The following is a 21529-nucleotide window of genomic DNA, read 5'->3' on the forward strand; positions in this document are numbered from 1 at the left end:
GATAATGTAAGCATGTAGTGTAGTATACAGAGAGTTACCTGCACAAGTCCATTTACTGTGTATATGCTCTATTGCCTTTTTGGTGCCAGCTTGTACTGAAAAGATAACTTACTGAGGTAACAACTGATAGTGGTGGTTCGTGTTGCCAACAGAGATACTGCAAAATTCTAGTAGAATGCTTTTCCTAGCACAGTAATCCTTTTTTAAATATTGCAGTGTATTCGACTCCTGTTCCACTCAGAATGAAGAGATTATAACGAACTTAACGATACTTTTTTCTAATTCAAGCAGTTTTACTGGGGTTTGTTTTTTAATTTTATATGACAAGAAAGAGCAATAAGGCTTGATGTGTAATATGAAGGTAAAAGGAAACAAGGTAGCAGTGATCACATTAGTAAAATTACAGTGAGAACATGAATGTCCTTCATATGATGGATATTTACCTATAATGACTCAGATGCCACACTTTGCTGCTGGCCTCCTCGAAGTGTTGTGTGGTGTTTTTTTTTTTTTTTTTTAAACAAGTATTCTTTTTCTGTCTTTGTTTTTTTTTGAATCAGTTTCAGTAGTTCGTCCCAAACGCCATGCTTTTCTAACCTTGAAATCAGTCAGTTGAGTTGTTCACTGAATGCGTTACAGAAATCTGGGTGACTGACATGTAATACTTCATCCTTGTTGGCCACATTAGTACTGTTATCTAAGCATTCATGAAAACTTAAGAATAATTTTCATCATCAATCTTACTAGTCTTTAAAGGTGACTGCAATGGTTTTTTAAGTATTATACATTTTTAATTCTTTATAAAAGTGGCCTGTAAGATGATGGGAGTGGAGGGAGAAGATGATGGTTTTTGTTCCTTTTTAATAATCTGGAAAATAACTGAAATATCGATCTTGTTTTTTTCTGGTTTTGCTGGAAGACCTCTTCCAAGTCTCAGAGCAAATGGATTGATCTCTCATGTCTTGACTGAATGATCAGTGGAGGTGAATTTTCTAATAAAGATACTTTCTTCAGAATGTTCTATGATCATCCCTGCTACTACAGCTAGAGGTCCAAATCCCTTTTGGGCTCTTACTGTGCTAGACACTACAAATACAGAAGTAGACATTGTTTTCTTGTCATTGGGAGGATTCTTTAACCGCAACATTTCTAATTGTTTTTAAATAGGCATCAACAAACTCCATTTTAAACATTCTGACTAAAAATCCCTTTTTCTTTCAGTTGCTTAGGTTTATCTTTTGACTTCTGTGAAATAAAAATTGAGGGAGAAAGTGATGATAATTTTTCCTTCCCATTTTCCATAAAATATGGGGGTTGGTGGAATAGCAGTGGAAGTTTTCTCCCATTTTTCAGATGCATGGACTTTCAGGAAGTGGGAGCTTGCTTTCAAAAATCAGCTTTGGCAAACAGGGCAGGAAACACAGATCAAAGGATGCCGCCACCCCCCCCCCCCTTTTTATTTTTGAACTGAATTTCGGTACTAATTTCTTTCTCTGTATTTTGGAGAAAGAAGAGCAGTTCTGTGACCCACCGGGATTTATTTTTCATTGTAGAAATGTACTCAACTTCAACATTTTCAAATTCATATATTCCCTCAAGGTAAAATAGACTACCTGATGGATGTATAACTCCTCTGCTCGTTCAATGTTTCCATCTTGAATTGTCAACATGTAGATATTATCAAAAAGGTCAGTTACTATTGTCACCTCGTCTGTTATCCATACTCCTTTCTACCCTTCATTTGTGTCTTGTTGACCCCAAGCAGTTTGGCGAACCATCCTGTGCTCTAACACAGTAGTGATTTTGTCATTTTTATTGGCACAATGTGAAACTGACCAGGATCACATAAACCTAGTGCTGGCACTATTATGGGTGGGTATAGAGGATTGAATTTGAATGGCAGTATGCCAGAGTATGTGTGAAGAATATTAAGCATTGATAGTCTCTTGGCTAATTCAAACCAGTGAACATGCTAGATGTTCAGTAAGTCATTCACCTGTGCTTTTGCAGGTGGTAAAATCTCTGTTAAGAGTGAATATTTTAATAATTCATTTCCGCTGGACAGAATGCCTACCTTGCAGGGTAGGTACAAATCTGACTTTAAAGGGGGAAAAAAAACAAAAACTAAACACAAATATTGTTTGATTTAATTGTTTTTTTTTAATAAGTAAACCTGTTTAAAATGAGCTCTGAATTTAGTCCTAAATCAGTTTTAGGCCTAAATGTATTATAATCTCTCAAAACATTCAAATAGAAAATAAGTAGGCTGAATCCATGAGCCTCTATGACAAACTATGTTAAAGGCTGCTCTTCTGTATAAAAAAAGAATCGGGAAAAAATCTAACTTTTGGTGTCAAGCTTTATGAATATGGCACAATAGGTCATGTACTGTATTAAGGGCTTGTTTTGTTTAAAACAATTTATATGCTATTTTCTGTGTGTAATTAAATTTTAGTTGCTGTTCTAATGCATCTGAACACAAATCATGAGCAGAAAGTTCATTATCTAGTAAATAAGCAATATATTCACCATTTTCTAATATATTAAAAATGTACAATTAATAAGAATCTGAAAATATTAAACTTTTAATAGTTGTTTAAATAAATGCTATAGTTTAAGGCTATGTTTTAGTCACGGGCATTTTTAGCAGAGGTCATGGACAGGTCATGGCCATAAACAAAAATTCATTGTACTATATACCCCTAACTAAAACGTAGGCCGAGCATCCTGGGAGTGGGGTGGAGGGACATAGGCTTAGGCAGGGCGGGTGCCGTGAGGGGGTGGGCTGGGCTGGGGATCCAGGAGCGCAGCTGGCGCTGGGGTGGACCAGGCGGCAGCAACACGTGGCCTGGCACTCCACTGGTGCTGGGGGACGGGGGGTTGGAGGGGCTGGCAGGTTCTCTACCTGGCTCCATGTAGCTCTCTGGAAGCAGCCGGCGTGTCCCTGCAGCTCCTAGGGGAAGTGAAGACCAGGGGAGCTCCATGCGCTGTCCCCGCCATAAGCTCCAGCTCTGCAGCTCCCATTGGCTGGGAACTACAGCCAGTGGAAGCTGCGGGGGTGGTGCCTGCAAGCAGGGGCTGCATGCAGAGCCCCCTGGTCTCTCTGCCTAGGAGTTGCAGGGACATGCTTGCTGCTTCCGGAGAGCCCCCCACCTCTCCTGAGGTAAGCACTGCCTCACACCCCAACCCCCTGACCCAGTCCTGAGCCTGCTTGTACACCCAGACTGCTGTTGCTGCTGGCCAGGGGCTGCCTGAGTGCTCAGACAACCCCTGAGCTAGCCGCCCTGGCCACTGCAAAAGTCACGGAGTTCATGGAAAGTCACGGAATCTGTGACAGACATGCAGCCTCAGTTATAGTGCATAAGATGTACCAAATCTAGTGTAATGGGTCTATTTAGTTCTAAATCAACATGTTTTAATAGTGATATCAACCAGTCAGAATGCCCCTTTCTTTAGAAAATAACTGAAGTACAAATGGAAAAGTTGCTTAAAATTGATGATTTAAATTGAGGCCTTCCGGTTGGAGAATTAAATCAATCCACTCTGCTACCTTGGGCACGTAAGTACTGGGGTTTGTCTGCATGGAACACTTGACCAGCAATAACTAATCTGCTATAAAATCACTTTTATTCCAGAGTAATCTCCACAGAGGGCAGTTATTCTGGGATAGCTAAATTATAGCAGAATAGTTAATCTGGAGTGACGATGCTAATGAATTTCCTCTGTGTAGACAAGGCCATCAAAATCTTAAACCCTTCTGCCTGTCCTAAAAATGTATAAGTGTTATCTCCACCCTACTATGATGACAGGTTATTTTTACTGACTTGGAACAATAATCAATATATTCATCTAGAAGGGAAGAAACAAATCTATTTGTAAGGTCACTGACCCTCTGATTCTTCACAGCATGATGTATTCCCTCAATCATAAATTTGTGCAGTCAGGACACAATATCTCTACTTTTGACTGTCAATGAAATGATCTCCTTTTCCAAAGAGATTTCTGTCTGTCTCTTTACTTATGTGTTAGAACGTGAGTAGAGTAACTTTTGTGAACATACCGTGACTCTTTGAGTGTTTAATAAACTGGACTGCTCTTTTTTCAATACGTAGGGAAAGAGAATTCAGAATGTTGCTTTATGAATGTGAGCTGCCCCCAATATAGAAGTGCAGCACAAAAACAATCACACTGTGGGCAAGAAAATTGCTCAGTAGGCAACTATGCTGATTTGCTTCTCTTCTGTTACCTGATAGTGTATCTTCTATCCATAATATTCTGTTCTTTGTCTAGTCTCTAGTCATGACTGTGGAAGAGCATCCAACACTTTATAGGATAGTTATGGTTATCCACCTTCATTTGATTGCTCACTTCTCATTCCAACTGCACAATTTTTATTCTATCTCATCTTGTATTTGTGACTGAGCTGGGCTACTGGCACCACTACATAATGGTTTGGTCAGCACACTGTGTGTGTGTTCCCTTATGATGTCATGTCAAAATATGTGACTGATGTAAAATTGGCATTCCACAAGACTTTGAGACGGCATATTATGTTCATTACTCAAACTTATCTGCCTGCTACAGTCTAGTCAAAATAGAAGTACTGCTTTATGAACAAGAAAAGTGCCATCATACAGGCATGAGTTTAGAAAGGCAAGAATACAAGTTTTGTATATCTAATTTGCTTGATGTTTGATGGCACAGTTGTATTGCATCATAAAAGAGGAAATGGGGAGACAGGTCAAGGAAGTATACCTTTTAAATGCAAGTCACAGGTTCTGTATTTGTAAGTATCTATATAAAGTGTGTTATGGTTTTAAAGTGGATAAAATAGTTTAGCACTCTCTCCAAAATACATGTACTTTAATATAGGAAGAAGCTTTTAAACTTTGAATGATTGAAAATAAGTTTATTTTTATGATTTTCTTCTTAGTATTTATTAGTATTTGTACAAAAATATTTGGATACGTGTGCACAAGCCATGATTTCAGCGGTCATCTTGCTGTTTGTTCCTTCAGTGAAATATAGAGGCTGAATTTCCATAGTGACATATTATGATGTCACACATGGAACTCTGATACGATTAAATCAAAAAGAGAATATGAGTTGTGTGACTGTTACTTAAACACACATTTTTGAATAAATAACAAGGTAATAAATAACAAGGGATGGTCTAGACAGTATTTGGTCCTGTCATGAGGGCAGGGGACTGGACTTGATGACCTCCTGAGGTCCCTTCCAGTCCTAGAGTCTATGAATCTATGAATACCAAAATGGCTACTAAGAAAATTGCTTTTTGCATAAATTTTCTTATTCCAAGCTTACTTTAGTGTGAGTGTCCCTCTTCAAAGCATGACCGGTCATAGTTGAACCATTAAGTCTATTCTCAGGAAACCAATAACTTGTATTGAAGTGACCCTTTTGTGCCTGCTGAGAGAGGATCAGAAATTGATGGTTGTTTGAAATGAGTATGTTGATTGCAAAGGAGAGGCGCAGACTTTTTAAAAGAGATAATAATGCCTGCTTGAGAGAGTTGCATGGGGGCAAAACAGCTTTTTTTTCTTTGAACAAAATGCCACTCTTCCTTCTGCAGCTGATGGGCTGTTATGCCAGGCATCTCTTGATTCTGTTAGTTTGCAAGACTCTGCTCTCAAACACAGAACCACAATAGTAACATAATATTTAGAATGATAGAATGTCTGGGTTGGAAGGGACCTCAGGAGGTCATCTAGTCCAATCCCCTGCTCAAAGCAGGACCAATCCCCAGACAGATTTTTGCCCCAGATCCCTGCATGGCCCCCTCAAGGATTGAACTAACAACCCTGAGTTTAGCAGGCCAATGCTTAAACCACTGAGCTACCTCTACCCCCTTCTCAAAGCATCTGCAGGCTTATAGAGCAGGTAGGCTTCACCACAATAAAAAGATTCTAATACACTTTTAAAAAGAGGGCAACATTTCAGGAAGTGAGGTTAGTTAAGAACATGGGCAATTCTCAGGCCAACTGACATACAAAACCCCCCAGAGTTTAAATGTGCTAAGTCAATTAATGCTTTACTGAACTAAGTTTTGTTGACTCTCCATTTTGACAGTAGGAGATGGTACAGTGTACTGTACAGAAACTCCTCACTTAACGTTGTACCGGTTAATGTTGTTTCGTTGCTGATCTAAACAAGCTTGTTTAAAGTTGCGCAATGCTCCCTTATAAAGTCATTTGGCAGCTGCCTGCTTTGTCCACTGCTTGCATGATTCTCTGGAAGAGCAGCCCTTCCTTGTGGGGATTAGAATGGGGGAGGAGGTGCAGCCCCGCCCCCCATCAGCTCCCCTAAATTCCCTGTAAGTTATGTGGCTTGGCAGCTGCCCAGCAGCAGTTCAGGTGGCCCTCCCCCCCCACCACTGCTGTGCTGTTCCTGCCTGGCCCTCTGCCTTGGAGCTGCTCCTGGGGAGCCTTCTACTTGCTGGGGGATGGGCAGAGGTGTGCTGATATTATGATGTGCCCCTGCTCCTGCCCCCCTACTCCATACGCCCTTTCTACAAAGCAGAGGAGGGGGACAGGGCTATGGGACAGAAGGGAGGGAGCTTGCTGGAAGCTGTTGTTTCCTGTCTGAACTGGCTGATCTGCTTAAAAGGGCAATGCATTTGAAGTGTTGTCAGTGTACTTAAAGGGGCAATGCACGTCACTCTCTCTCACTCATGCTTGCACCCCCCCAGCACTTTGAAAAGTCCACCCCTTTGCAGCTGTGCATGTGCTGTCAGGAGGAAGGAGTGGTGCGCTCCAGCTGGATAGGGTGGGCTCATCATCATGTTCAGTTTTTGCAAGGAAGTGTTTGCAGCTACTGCCCTACATCTGTTGTTTCCTCCCTCCTGCCTCAGTCCATGCTGCTCTGTAGAGTGTGAGACTAAATTAACAACAGCGTATTAACCCATGAGGGCTCAATCAAGTGCTAGTTCATCATTTAGCAGCAAAGAATTCCCTTATTCCACCACCTCAACCAAGCTTCACAATCTGTCATTGCTGTGTACAATATTAAACTGTTTGTTTAAAATTGTTTAAAACTTGTACTGTATATGTATATAATGTGTTTTGTCTGGCAAAAAAAATTTCCCTGGAACCTAACCCCCCCCCCCATTTACATTAATTCTTATCAGGAAATTGGATTCGCTTAACATCGTTTTGCATAAAGTCGCACTTTTCAGGAGCATAACTACAACATTAAGTGAGGAGTTACTGTCCTGGAAGGGCATGCTTATCAGAGGAACCAACAGTTATGGAACTTTTGGGTGTTTAAGCTCATAGCAACTGAAAATCTGCTGCTCTGTTGCATTGAGTGGCTGAGACGGCAGAGACCCTATATGAGACATTCTCCATCTCCCTGAACGTGAACTAGAAATTTCTGCAGTTCACCCTGGAGGGAGAAAATGTGCAAGGGCCATGTAAGTGGAACTGAAGTATGATACAGATACATGTGGCACAAAATCAGCTTCATTTGCTACTTAATACCTTATGCTGCAGTAGTGACTGTAGTCCATTGTGTGGAGATCTTCACAGCCCCCAGTTAGTTCTCTTGAGCAAAGTCTTTTATTCAGGCTTTCCCTGCTGGATCTGGATTTGGGCCTAAGGGACATCTGTCTTTATTGCAATATGAAAGTATTAATTGGGACACTTATCTACTTGAGTCTGTAGACTGGGGACAAAACTGTAATTTGGGATGGGCATTGAGGAATTCAGGAAAATTCTGGTGTTTGGTTTTGTTTTTTTAAATCCCCAATAATAATTTTACTGGTTTTTCACCTGCAAAGTGCTTGACAAGCACTAACCCTCAGGATTGTTTTTCTGTTTTGTAGATTGAGAAGCTGATGTTTGGGAGCACCAGCTCTTTAAGAAATGGTTGAAGAAATAAGTCTTTTAAATATTTCTTGCTTTGGTAACCTTTTTGTTTTGAATTTGCCTCTTGGCTCTTACCACAGTGAACTTTTTTTTTTTTTTATTGGAAGACCATTGAGGATTTGTATTATTTTTTCTCTTTTTTGATTTTTTTTTGGGGGGGGGGGGGAATGTTATGTTTAAGAGTAGAAAAATTAGACTGTCATTTTTTTCTTGATTTATTAAATATAAGCAAAGCTCATAATCAGGGTTTTGGATCAAAGCTCTGAGCTGGAGTGCGGAGCAGCTCCGGAGCAGTGAAGCTGCAGGTTTTTGCCTGGAGCTGGAGCAGAGCCAGAGCACAGCTCCAAAGCCCTGCTCATAATGAGTATGGGAGATCATTAGGGCTTGCTGAACAGCCCCCTCTGTGAATAATTTTCAACAATGTAAACTTGGGTTGTATAAAAATCATTTTTGTTGGATATAGTTTTACTGGATTTAAAGTAAAACCTTCAATGCTACTTATAAGGAAGCATTTAAGAGAGTCTGGTCTTAATTAACTTAAGGTAGTGGACTTGGATATGCAAAACCAATAACTTCAGAATGTTTGTTAAATTTTACAGCATTCAAAGTCAAATTTGCTTGGTACATATGGGGAGAAAATGAATGTTGAGGTTTCGGTTTGCTACCCTCCACACTTTATTTTTTTATTACGTCATGTTAAATAAGTTTATGAAGTATATCCAACACACTTAATGAAAGTAATCCATCTTAATAGTTTTTCCCCAGTTTCTTGTTATGTAGTTACCTTGTGTATGCCAAATAACTTCCTAACGTTAAACTTACTGCTATACTTTTACACTGTACTTGAGAGGTACTGAAACTATTTGGTAAAAATTCATATTGTATACTTATTTTGAGACATGTTACTGTGATTGTCTTATTATGATTTGGTTTTTAAAATCTCCAATTCTCGGACATCACAATTTACACTTCATACTGCAAAGGAATTGCCTGAAAAGTCTTGTGTAATTTCCGGACCCTTGAAAAGGGTGACAACTCTTTGCAGCTTTAATTCTCCCGCAGTCACTTTCTCTTTAAATCTCATCTCAGTATTACGGAGCTCATCGCAAACAATATATCTGCTTACAAGGAGGAATTACTTTGGAGCAATTTTAAGTTCCTCCACAGTTAACTAGATAGTGTGTGTGTGACAGAGAGAGCTCAATCTGCTTTTCTCTTTGGGAGGGCGGGGAGGGGGTGAAAGAGAGAGAGAGTGAGTGAGTGACAGAGATCAGTCTACTTTTCTCTTTGTTGATTCTTTCCTTCTTGCCAAATTGATCAAGATCTAATATTCCATGCAGTCACACAGTCCATCCAAGTCTGAGCACTTGACCAGGTAGTTCTTACAGCAGGGCATCAACACACTAGAACACATTCATTACCTTTGTGCTCTGTTACTGTGCTTACTCAGTTCTGATTCAGGGCACAAGTTTAAGGTGCTTGCTTCTTCTAAAAGTAGCTGGGGTATACAGTGTAACTTTATTTTTCTTTCTAAGAAAATTGATTGTTTTTAAATGTGAGTTGTGTTCATAAACATGAATCCCTCTTTTAGTGTACTCTTACGTAAAAATAATTTTCTTTTTGTAGATCTGACAGTGCATCAGCTGACCAAGACAATTTAAAATACCTTGCATCCAGAGACCGGGGCAGCTCTGCCTCCTATGGATTACAACCCTCGAATTCAGCTGTGGTGTCTCGACAAAGACACGATGATATCAGAGTCCACACTGACATACAGAATGAAGAAAAAGGTATATGAATTGCTATTTCATGTGTAAAGCGCTAGGGGATATTCCAAAAAAACCTTGAAAAGGCAGAAAACTTAAAACTGATAAAAGGTATTGTCTTTACATAAAGCATAGTTAATCTGTGGAATGCATTGCCACAAGATATCACTGAGTCTAAAACATAGCAGGATTCAAAAAAGATTAGACACTTTATATGGATAATGAGAAAATCCAGAATTATATTATATAAAATTAAAAAAAACCCAGATATTAATTGACTGATTAGAAAGAAACTTTGCTGTGGTCCTGTTTATTCCATAATTGTCTGCTATGGCTTTCTGGCACCTTCCTCTGAACTACCTGGAACTGGTTTCTGTTGGTAGTAGGTTACTGAACTAGATGGACCATAGGTCTGATCTGTTATGGGAATTGCTATTTTTCTAGTGATTATATCAGTGGATTTGTAGTTTTAGTTCTGGGATCTAGTCTGTACTTTGCCGCTCGCTGTAATCTTGAGCAAATTGTTTAACTTCTTTCTGCCTCAGCTTACATTTATTATAAAATTGGTGTGTATATATATAAAAATATCTGGAAGCGACATTGTCTACTTCAACTTTATAGCTATTTTCTGGTTGGGAAATTTCTGTAGATTCAACACCTTGTCTATACAGCACAGCAATGTACAGTAGAGTAGTTTGACTTGTAAAACCTACAAGTGTTGTGCAGTAACTAACATGCATAGACTCTCTGCTGTGTGCACTAAAAATTCCCTAATAGGAAAGGGTCTGAGTTAGAAAAGTCCATGATCATCTCTTCCCTCCTGCCCTCCCTCCGCCCCCAGTTCAGAAAAATCATAGTTTTGCTGTTTTCTTTGTGGAAATGACCAAATACACTGATTTTGGTAATCAGGCATGGGAAGTATTTAATTCTAGTAGACTTAAAGGATACATACCTCCACATTCTTATCTTATCCACTAAAGAAACTTGTATTTTATGATGACAAGAAATCCATATTGCTGTCTAGCTTTGTTTTTGCTCTGGTCTTTGCACTAGTGGTATTTTTGGGTATGTCTATGTTACAGACTTCTCTCCATTGAGTCTACTTATAAAGATCCAGGTACTTGTGGCTGCTTGTCTGTGAACTAGGACATGTACATTTAATCTGATCTGAATAAGTTGTCATGTTTTGTCCAGGGAATAGTCAGGCTAATAGCCTGTTGACAGATAATTGTCAGAAACTGATTTTCTCTTCATTCACAATTTTGACTCAGTAATGATCATTGGACTGCCATTGGTGGAATGTTTCAACCCTGTAACAAGAGATTTGAGAGGTTACACCACTCTTGAGCAACAGTCCAGGAGGTGGGGTTTGGCAAGGAGGGGAGAGTACGTTTCTTCTTTCCTGCCTGTTGTAGGCAGGCAACATTACATTTGATTGTGAGGGTACTGGAAGTTCATTCCACAACCTTTCACAAGAGCTAGCTATCGCTTGTATACTGCCCCAGTTTCCACGATAGCACATCATTATGTCTGCATGTTTCTGCTAAAATGAACAACACTATAATATTAACATATTGAATTACTCCTGGTGGAATTCTGCACCAAAATATTACAAATTATGTGCACAATATTGTAAAATTCTGCATATTTTATTTGTCAAATTAACACAGTATAATCACACAAGCGTCAATTATTTTGGTAATTTATTTAAAATACCTGTCAGCAAGTATGTCTGTAACAATACAGATGACAAAAAAGATTCAGGAAATATTTGTTGACAGATTCCTTACTAGGCATATTAACATAGAACGTTGAGTAATAATTCATTTAAACTACAATACAGGAACATATTTCCTGTACCCCTCAGAAGGAGTGCAAAGGCTTGGGGAAGTCAGGGGTAACAAAGGAGATGAGGGAGAGGGAAATAATTGCTGGGAAGGACCCTGGTTGTGAACTTGGAGAGTTGTTGGATGAGAGACATATAGAACAGTGTTTGGTTTTTTTTTTTTTAGGTGGGGTGTTGTAAAGGAGTCAGTGAGCCTTCCCTATGCAGACCCTGGCTGGCCCGTAGCCTCTCCCATTCAGTCAGGCACATCTCCCCCTGTCCCATGTGTCCCTGCACCCCCACTCAGCCACTGGTCCTCCCCTGTCTCCATGTGTCCCTGCACCCCCACTCTCCTTCAGCGCCTGGCTCAATGCTGTCACCCCGCTAGCTCATGTGCCCCTGCTCCAGTCTCCCCCAACTAGTCCTTCTGAACCCCAGTCTGTGTGACCCTCCCCAGCAGCTCCATGTGCCACACTGTTCTTCCTCCCATCATATCCCGTTCCTCCTTATCTGTATGACAACGTGGATATTTAAATGTGGCTTTGGTTTAGTGTGAATTCAAATGTTACCTGATTAAATGACAATTAAATTACATGTTTTTAGTCTTGAATTTTAATGTGGTATTCTGTCCTTTAACCATAAAATATATTATAAACATAACAATTAAAAGAAATGTTGTAACCATGTTGGTCCCAGGATATTAGACAGACATGGTAATATCTCTTATTAGATCAGCTTTTGTTGGTGAAAGAGACAAACTTTCAAGCTTGTACACAACTCTTATTCAGATCTGAGGAAGGTATGCAGTGTCACAGTTAGATAGAAGGGGGGACAGATAAGGGGTTAACCCATGGTGCAAGAGACTATTCAAGGTGAAGTGAACAGTTACCATCTCTAGAGTCATAGGACAAAGGAGGGTTAAGTAGTTTACAGATTGTTGTAATGAGCCATAAATCCAGTGGAACTACATTTACAGGGTTTGTTTCTCTTTAAATTGCCTTCACCAAACAAGGAAACCGTACCAGAGCAGAGTGTTGCTTGACTTGTGGCAAAAAGGCCTTGATGACATATACACTTTCTGTTTGAGCAAAAAAAAAAAAAAAAAAGGGAGGGGGGGAAAAGAAATGTTGCAGATCAAATAAAAATACATAAAAGATTATCCTTTGCTATAATTTTCGAAGTAAGGATGTTATAGGTCTCTGTATAGAATTTTGTGAGGTCCTGAGGGAATGGTGAAATTTCTTTTAACATCTCAGATGTGCTGCTCTTGGAGAGAAGCTTTATAATTGCTCTTTGGGACCACTGTATCTCAACATCATTTGGACTTTAGTTTTTAAATTTTCTAATTCCTGCAGCCTTAAAAGACATCCCTGTTCCAAGCAACTGCTGTGGCTGCTAGAAGATGGTCTACATCAGTGTTTCCCAAACTTGGGATGCCGCTTGTGTAGGGAAAGCCCCTCGCGGCCTGGCCAGTTTGTTTACCTGCTGCGTCCGCAGGTCCGTCTGATCGCGGCTCGCACTGGCCGTGGTTCGGTGCTCCAGGCCAATGAGAGCTGCTGGAAGCAGTGACCAGTATGTCCCTCAGCCTGCGCTGCTTCCAGCAGCTCCCATTGGCCTGGAGCAGCAAACTGCGGCCAGTGGGAGCTGCGATCAGCTGGACCTGTGGATGCGGCAGTTAAACAAACTGGCCTGGCCTGCCAGGGGCTTTCCCTTCACAAGCAGCGTCCCAAGTTTGAGGAACACTGACGTAGACCATCTATGTAATAGTTATATTTCTTTTTCATCTTCCTTATATTGTGAGGCAGTTTGGCTTCTGGAAGTGGTGTTGCTGAGAGTGGGCCTAGCGACCATTGGTGATCTAGATTTTTTGACACAAGATGAGTTCTTCCCTGGTTGACTGTATGGGTTAGGTAGGGAAGAAATTCAAGATTGAGTTCTTGCCGGTCAGCCAAACGATTGTGAAAGCCCAATAGACTATTCTTTGCAGTGTACAAATTGGCACTCCTGTGGAGTGATGGGCAGAGGGAAGTCCAGCACACAAAGTGCTGCAGCAAACATGATGGAGCAGAAGGTTTCTTCCGTTCACTATGTAAATTCTCAGAGAACTGGTTATTTCAGGCTGGCAGTGGCATTTGGCTGTCACCGTAGGATGGTATCAACAGCACTGGGCTGTGCAGTACCATGAAGAAGCGTTGCAGGGCTTTGGGAAGGTCACGTACAAGAGACCATCCTTTCTTCTGAATTGGCTGGTCAATAGTGAATCAGCATCTAATTAACTTCCAGGGCTTGTATAGCCTGGAAATGTGCAGACTTTTAAGGAACATGATCCATTAGGGAAAAATGTTTGTTCAAAAAGGGTTTTAGAATTTAAGGCAATGACAGCATTTTAGATTGTATTTTACTGTTAGTGGAAGTGTTCCCAGTTTAGTATACATTGTGCACTTAGACTGGACCAGTGGTTCTCAAATTTTTGTTGGTGACCTCTTTCACACAGCAAGCCTCTGAATGTGCCCCCCCCCCCCAATTAAAAACACTTATAAATGCTGGACGTGAAGTGGTGTTTGGGGGTGGAGGCTGACAGCTTGCGACTTCCATGTTACCTTGTGACCCCCTGAGGGGTCATGACCCCCAATTTGAGAACCCCTGGAATAGACTGTGCCATATTTAAAAATGTTTTTCCAAATAATAGACTTGTTAGTACACCACATGTGAGTGAGGATATTTGTTGACACATGCTTAAAAGGGTCATTGTCAATTTGAAAAATTGCATTTTTACCTGGAATTTTTTTTACTGGCTATTGTTACAAATAATCCCTAACATCTTTATAACTGAAACTAGAGAACTTCCTCTCAGTCTTTTTCACCATTTCCCAGCGTGTACAAGATAATGTTTACCTGGTAATAGCAGCAGCAGATCTGGAACTGGAAATAAGCAGGCAGCAAGGAACAGGTGGGTATGTGCATAGAGGATGGGTGGGCCCTAAGCCCACCCAGAAGACCTCTCTAAGTATAATTAAGAGCAAAACACCCTTAATCTTTTTAAGGGATTTAAAAAAAAAAATCAAACGTGTATTATTTTGAAAATGGAACTCTTTGAAATTAGAGTTAAAAAAAATCAAATTGATAGTGTTCCTTTAATCTGAACAAGTGACCCAGAAACTCAAAGGGCCTAAAAAAACATTTTTACATATGAAAGTCTAAAATCAAGCCAAATAACAAATTAAAATAATTAAAAGGCTTCCAGTTTTAATTATGAATAAAATTGAAACACTTTATTACCTATGTGTAACATGCTACTAAATAGACAAGGCAATAACGTTCTGATTTCAAACCAATTTTTTCCCAGGTGGCTACAATGTCAATGGAGGATCTGGGGAAAATACTTATGGTCGGAAGTCGGTGGGGCAAGAGCTGAGAGTTAACAATGTGACCAACCCTGATTTTACCAGTGTTCAGCATGGAAATCGTGCTTTAGTCACAAAAGACATGAGGAAATCACAGGGTAAGAATGCTTTGTGTTTATGGAAGAATAGCAATAAAAAATATTTTTTTTGGCCAATCTCTGTCATATATGCAGTGAGTGAAAGGAGCAGAAGTTTTTTGACTAGGCATTGTGTACCTATTTTTCAATTATACTCTAAGATTGTAAACCTCCAAAGATAGGTTGACTGCAGATGAAAAATATTTGGGGGAAAAAATACGCAATTTAAAAACAAATGTTTTGGCTATATTGTTTCATGGGAAAAAGAGAACATCAAATCTGACTCTAATTTGACAACTCAATTCCTCTTCTAAAGTGAGGAGTGTGGTCTACTTAGTGATAAGAGCAAGATGGGAATCAATCATGGGCTGTGCTCCTGCTGCATCAGAGACTTACTATGTGAAGTTGAACAGATCTTCAGCCTTATTTTTTATGATGGTTTAATTTGAACTGCATTTGCATGAAAATAGGATTTGTTTTATGTCTAAATGAAGTCATAAATGCTAACTACAGTTGTGTTACTTAATTATTCCAACAACAGCTGATTGTTACAATTAATTAGTTATTAATTAGTAGTTCCTAAAGCAGACGTGGGCAAATTATGGCCTGTGGGCCACATCTGGCCCGCGGGACTGTCCTGTCCTGCCCAGCCCTTGAGCTCTTGGCCAGGGAGGTTAGCCCCTGACCCCTGTCCTGCGGTCCCCCCCGCCCCCGTGGCCTAAACTTGCCATGCCACCAGCGCTCTGGGCGGTGGGACCGCGAGCTCCTGCTGGGCAGTGCAGAGGCGTGGCTGGCTCCGGCCAAGTGGCGTGGCTGCTAGAAGGTCCTGGAAATTGGGATATAGAGCCGGGGGGGGGAGGGGCTTTGGAGTCCCGGGGGGCCTGATAGGGGTCAGGGCAGTCAGGAGACAGGGAGCGGTGGGGAGGGAGGGTGTTAGATAGGGGGTGGGCTCCCAGGGGGTGGTTGGGGGCAGGGGACAAGGAGATGGGGCAGCGGGGCGTTGGATGGGTCAGGAGTTCTGAGTAGGGCAGTCAGGGCGGGAAGTGGGAGGGGGCAGATAAGGGGTGGAGGCTAGGCTTTTTGGGGAGGCACAGCCTTCCCTACCTGGCCCTTCGTACAGTTTCGGAACCCTGAGGTGGCCCTCAGGCCAAAAAATTTGCACACCCATGTCCTAAAGGCCTCCACCAAAATTGACTGTGCTATGCAATTTATAAATAAATAGTAACAGACAGTCCTTGCCCCAGATCGTTCAGTCTACTTTAGGCAAGACGTACAAAGGCTGTGAGAAGAATATTATCTCCATTTTACAGATCAGAAAACTGGCACACAGACTGACTTATTCAAATAAAGATTTTGTGTCAGAGCTGGGAATTAAACCTAGACCACCTGAGCCCCAATCTAGTTTCTTAACAAGAATGTCCTGTCTTTCTGATCTCTTCAAATGAGCCATAAGCAGGTGAAGTAGATGAATGATTAAAGCTATCCCTGTTTTAAGTCATGTCTCTACTAATAGAATTTGAGGGTGAGAGGAGAGAATATTTTTCAGTATTAGCAGAATATTCTTCATTCTTAATATTCCTTTGAGCTAGCCACATCTCTGATTTGCTTCTTAAAGTGCAAAAACAACAGTCTTTAAAGAATGAAATTTAAAAGTAGCCATCTGTGACTAGTACACATCTGTTCATATTTCATCTGTCTTTGGACTCAACAGTTTGAGGGCATCTTTTTAGTTGAGGAGAGTTCACTAATGTAATGAGTGATGTAGTCTCTTAGCAAGTTATATTGAAACTTGGTGTCTCCTTTGAAATATAGAATAATTTTGTTGCAGTAGGATTTAATTTTTAATTTCTTTGTTGCCATGATCTAAATGTGGTTTCTTTGCAGTTCTTTAAATGTGGAGATTGTCTTAGTATGAGGGGTAATTAGCATGTTGCAGAAACTTCCCTATTTTGCAAGCAAAGTATTTTGCAGATGTCCTGTGTTTAGTGCTTTGCTTTGCACAACTTCGTTCATGTTGCTGGGTGTTCATTTTGTCCTTCTGACTTGGTTTTCAGCCTATGATTTTAGGCTCAACTAACTGCCAGTCTCAACGTTTTATTATGTAGTAAAGATCAATGTTTCATTTATTAAATCAAAACAAAGCTGTTTTTAACAGAATTATAAAGTGGAAGACTTTTCCATGGAAAAATGAAATACATCTGTCTAAACCAGTAAACTTTGTCTTTTTTTTTAGTTTCATATTGTAGTTTATTTTTGTATATAAAACAGCACAACTGCATTTTAATTGAGAAATGTATGGTTCTTGCTCTAAAGAGATTGCAAACAAAAGGATAAACACGCACAAGATGAGACACCAGGAAGTCAAGAGGTGAAGATTTTACTATTACAGGGTTAGTTATTTCTGTTAACTTTAGATCTACAAGTTAAAACTGAAGAGCCTGCCAGTTTGCTCTACCTCCATAGCTGCAAGTGGTGATAGAAATCCCTCTGTGCAGGTTAAGCACCGCCTTATTCAAGAAATTTCTAAATTACTTCTTAAAGGGTACTTATATTCTTATTGCTGTCTGGTTTTGCTCCTAACTGTAGTATAGCTAGTACAGAGTGTGTTTCAGAAAAGTAGTTTCTCTCTAAGGCTCTGGTGACCAATGTTGCTCTGCAACCTAAATGCTACAGTAATTGGCTGACGAGGCAAAAGAAAACTTAGGGCAAAACTACTCATCCTGTTCCTCTCCTTTCTTCCACGCTGGGTCAGAGATTGGTGATTTTTCTTTTTTCAGATGAGTCGCTGCAGTGCCTTTGCGCCGTGCTCTTCTATCTCTATAGCTCAGCCATGTATGGAACATTGGCAGGTAATTTTTGCAGAGCAGCTGCCAAATCAGTCCAGCAGCCAAAGGCGTCTCAAATTAGAGTGATCTCCTTGTAGCAGGGATTCCAGTTCCTAGAGTAGGAACTTGATGGAAGAAATTGCAGCTCTTGCCTTATGAACACCAGGGACTGACTGTGGTTCCTTCAACACTCCTCCCTGGATGTATGGTGTGCTTTCCCATTTCTTAAGAGCATGACTTCCGGATAAGCCAAGAGCAAAGGAAAATGAATTCCGTCTACATGGCTATAGTAATCAGTAAGGTTGAATACATTGTGCTCAGTTCCAAGGAAGAAATTACAATGAGGAAATAACATGTTCTCCATAGGCCTTTGTGAAATTCTTTGAGCTTTTGGGGATGTATAGACATGCTGGCCAGAAACAAGATGTACGTTAGACTGTGTCAAGGTTTCCTTGCCATTTCCTTTTCATAAAGGTGCCCAATCACCTGTAAGGTCAAACGTCATCAAGATTTTAAGACTCTGAACTAATGGCCGATGAGAAACAGATTCTGAAATGCCTTTTGATTTTTTCTTTTTTTATAACCCAGGCAAGGTAGTTACAATAACTGATACTGTCTGGAAGGTTGGGAAGCACTTTTCCCAACCAGAGTAGTACAAGGAGCATGATCATCTAGGGTGAAATAACCAATTAATATTTACCAGAACAAAGAGTGACAATCCACAATGGTCTCAAACCATTGATCTAGTAGTCAGTGATGACTAACCCTAATATTTCTCATGCTCCATATCTCTTAAACAGCAGGGAAAATCTAGTCAACCAGTCTTCCAGAAGGAGTCCTGCATTCTCCTTTAAACGGAGGAAGAAAAACTACTATCCATCTGAATTCCCCCATTCAAGAGAACACCATCGCAGTTGGCTGGCTAACCAAAGAACGGATGAATTTTATGGATTGGAGTTGCTACCTCCTGTCTTGGTATTAGTAATAATATTGGTCGGCTTTAGTCAGACCTGAGGGCTTCCAAGCAAAACTACAATTCTTTTTTTTGTATTTTTATGCACTAGACCAAAACATGGAGCAGTAGCCACTCACAGTTACGACCAACGGAGCTCTTGTCCATGTTTACTTTTTTTCTTCAGAACCAGAGATCCTATTGAAGATCAGAGGGAGAAGAGCAATAGTCTTTCTCATCATGCAACCTGATGTAGGATGCCATGTATTTGGGGATCAACAAGTCTCTGGGAAATAATCTGTTTGTTCCACACAGGAAGAATCTGCTAGCATGGGAATTAATGTCATATCAAGATCCTACCAGGTGGAAGTTATCTGACTGGTTGTTTAGGTCATCTAATTACTTTTTTTCCCCAGTGTTAATATGCCTTTCTCATCAAAGAGAGAATTATGAATAAAGTCTATGCATGCCAGTTTGTATTCAAACACTAGAGCAAGGTCAGACAATTCACTCATAAGATTGTACACGTGTGGGATTTTCACCGCTATGGTATGGATAAAGATGAATCCATGTGGAGTGCATGTTTCCTCTATCCTTGTTTGTCCTAATAGTAATAAGACTATGATTTTCCTTACATCCAGATGTCAAGGTATATCTGAAAGCAGACTCTCTATTACTTCTGATAGAGGAGCAGTTCATTAACCTCAATTCTTTTATCTGATATTAAAAGTATTTACTGAAAATTGGTTTAGGTTTCCCCAAAGTTTCACTGTACGTTTTATTTATCAGAGTCTTTTCCCCTCCTCATGACCGGATTTGTAGTGAGGGATCTCGGGGAAACTCACTTCTGTATGTTCTACTTAGACAAACAAGTGCCAAACATAGATTCTATTTCCAAAGTAACCAAACTTTTCAGTTTTGCAGTAATTCTGACCTCCTTTGGTAAGATTCTCTCCATGTAAAATAAATCTGACAAATTTTAGACAATTGCAAAGTCCTCAAGATTCCTGAAGCCTAGTAGGTTACCATCTTATTTAGGGCTCCAACTCACCTATCAGTAATAACCTTCTGGACCATGGGATGGTATATCTCGAATGAAGGTACTGGTCAGGTAGTAAATTGATCGATCACTCACCAAACAATACAAAACTTATGTGGAGTCCGTACTCAACACAACATTTGGATGAAAAAGTTTGCATATAGTAGTAACTTGTTAACTTTTATTGTATATTACTGTGGAACAAAAGAAGCTCTGACTGAGATCTGGGTCTCATTGCCCTGTACATACACACATATTATAAACAGTCCCTGCCCAGAAGAGCTTGACATAGAGAGGATGGAAAAAATAAGTATGATGCCTATTTTACAGATTAAAAATTCTGTATTTGTCTCTCTTCTAACATTAAAACAACATGTCCTGCTGCCCTCAGTGGAGTGGCAGTACTTAAAATGAAAACTGTTGCTAAATCTTTCCTAGGGTGTGGATACCCTGGGCCTGCCAGAGACCCCAGAGCTAGAGGAAACCTTGGAAATGCCTCACAAACTCCCCAAGTCCATGTCTGCTATATATGCTTTACTAATGAAGAACTCCTTTAGTCTGGAGTTCCTTGTGTAAGCATAGGAAGGTGAGTTATCACAGCCCTTAAAAGAATCTCAGTGGCAGAGCATATTACAGAATGTTACAAATGCTTCTGTGGATCTCGGGCTATGACGGATATACAGCAAAAGATTCTATTCAAAATGTATTGGACTCCACAGAGGTTTTGCAAGATGGGGGCATTGTCCTCTGATGTATGTTGATGCTGTAATAGAGAAAAAGGAACCTTTCTGTATGCTGTGGGACTGTCGAACAGTCAGGCCGTTGTGGAAAGAGGTGGACACAAGTGATGCTGGTGCTATGCTTCTACAACCAGACCTCAGCTTAAAATTGCTGTGCTAGGTTTAACTCCACACAAGACTTTGATTCTTGAGGGTTGCCATAATTATGAAGCTCATGATTTTACAAAAAAATGGAGTAGGCTTATGCGCGGAATAGAGCAGTGGTATTTGGACCTGTCTGAGTGAGCAGCGAAAGAAAGAATGTCTTACCGATGTAGAGAGCACTTATATGAATTGGAAGAAATTTGGACCCTGTTTCTTGATGTATTTGGATAAAGAATGTAGACAGCTCAAGGAATATAGACTTCATTCCATCTGATCCCTCTGCCTTTTTTCTCCCCCTTCATCCCCCCCCAGTTTTTTCTGTCCCGTTTTTGACTGTGTGTATTTTTATTGTTACCCCAGCCCTAACATGTTGTGTCTGTGTAATATTGTTTTATTTTTGTGTTATCTAGCCTGTAAAATGGGCGGCATTTCATAACATATACAAGTTGTACATTATTTACTTTTTGTATTTTTTTGTTTCTTTATGAAAACTAATAAAGGAATGTCAAATCTGTATTCTGTTTTTCTGAATTTCTGAAAATGTATTGTTGTTCCATTCCAGTTAAAATCTCTCCTGCTTGGGACACCAGCTGCTAAAATTTCATTTGGACCTGAATATACGGGATATTAGGAAAGTTATATTCACCTGAAAACCTTTTCTTTTAATAGTTAGGGCGAATAGGATTAGTGAGTCTATAAGAAGTGGAGACATAATTACAGTAAAGGTATTCTGTTTTGAACAGCTCTGTTTTCCTGCCTCTACAGCAGGGTCTTCTACTTATAAAACAAAACAGTTAATCTGTTCTTATTGTTAATCCATCATAAAATTAAATTTTTCAATTTTGAAGTTCTTGCACTGATAGGCTCTTCA

General features: G+C 40.1%; 1 protein-coding gene across 3 annotated transcripts in view; it reads left to right on the plus strand.

The window, feature by feature from the left end:
• The window catches only part of SMG1 (SMG1 nonsense mediated mRNA decay associated PI3K related kinase), a 139274-nt gene that overhangs the window by 6313 nt on the left and 111432 nt on the right, over positions 1-21529 (plus strand). The window contains exons 2-3 of one of the 3 annotated variants that reach the window (XM_075069258.1): positions 9513-9676; positions 14824-14979. In XM_075069258.1, the coding sequence (XP_074925359.1) occupies positions 9513-9676; positions 14824-14979 (320 nt within the window). Of the gene's footprint in view, positions 1-9512; positions 9677-14332; positions 14428-14823; positions 14980-21529 lie in introns of those variants that run through there. The other 2 variants (XM_075069261.1, XM_075069259.1) reach the window with 2 other exon arrangements.

The sequence above is a fragment of the Chelonoidis abingdonii genome, chromosome 9, assembly GCF_003597395.2.
Source record: "Chelonoidis abingdonii isolate Lonesome George chromosome 9, CheloAbing_2.0, whole genome shotgun sequence".
NCBI classification, from domain to species: domain Eukaryota; kingdom Metazoa; phylum Chordata; order Testudines; family Testudinidae; genus Chelonoidis; species Chelonoidis abingdonii.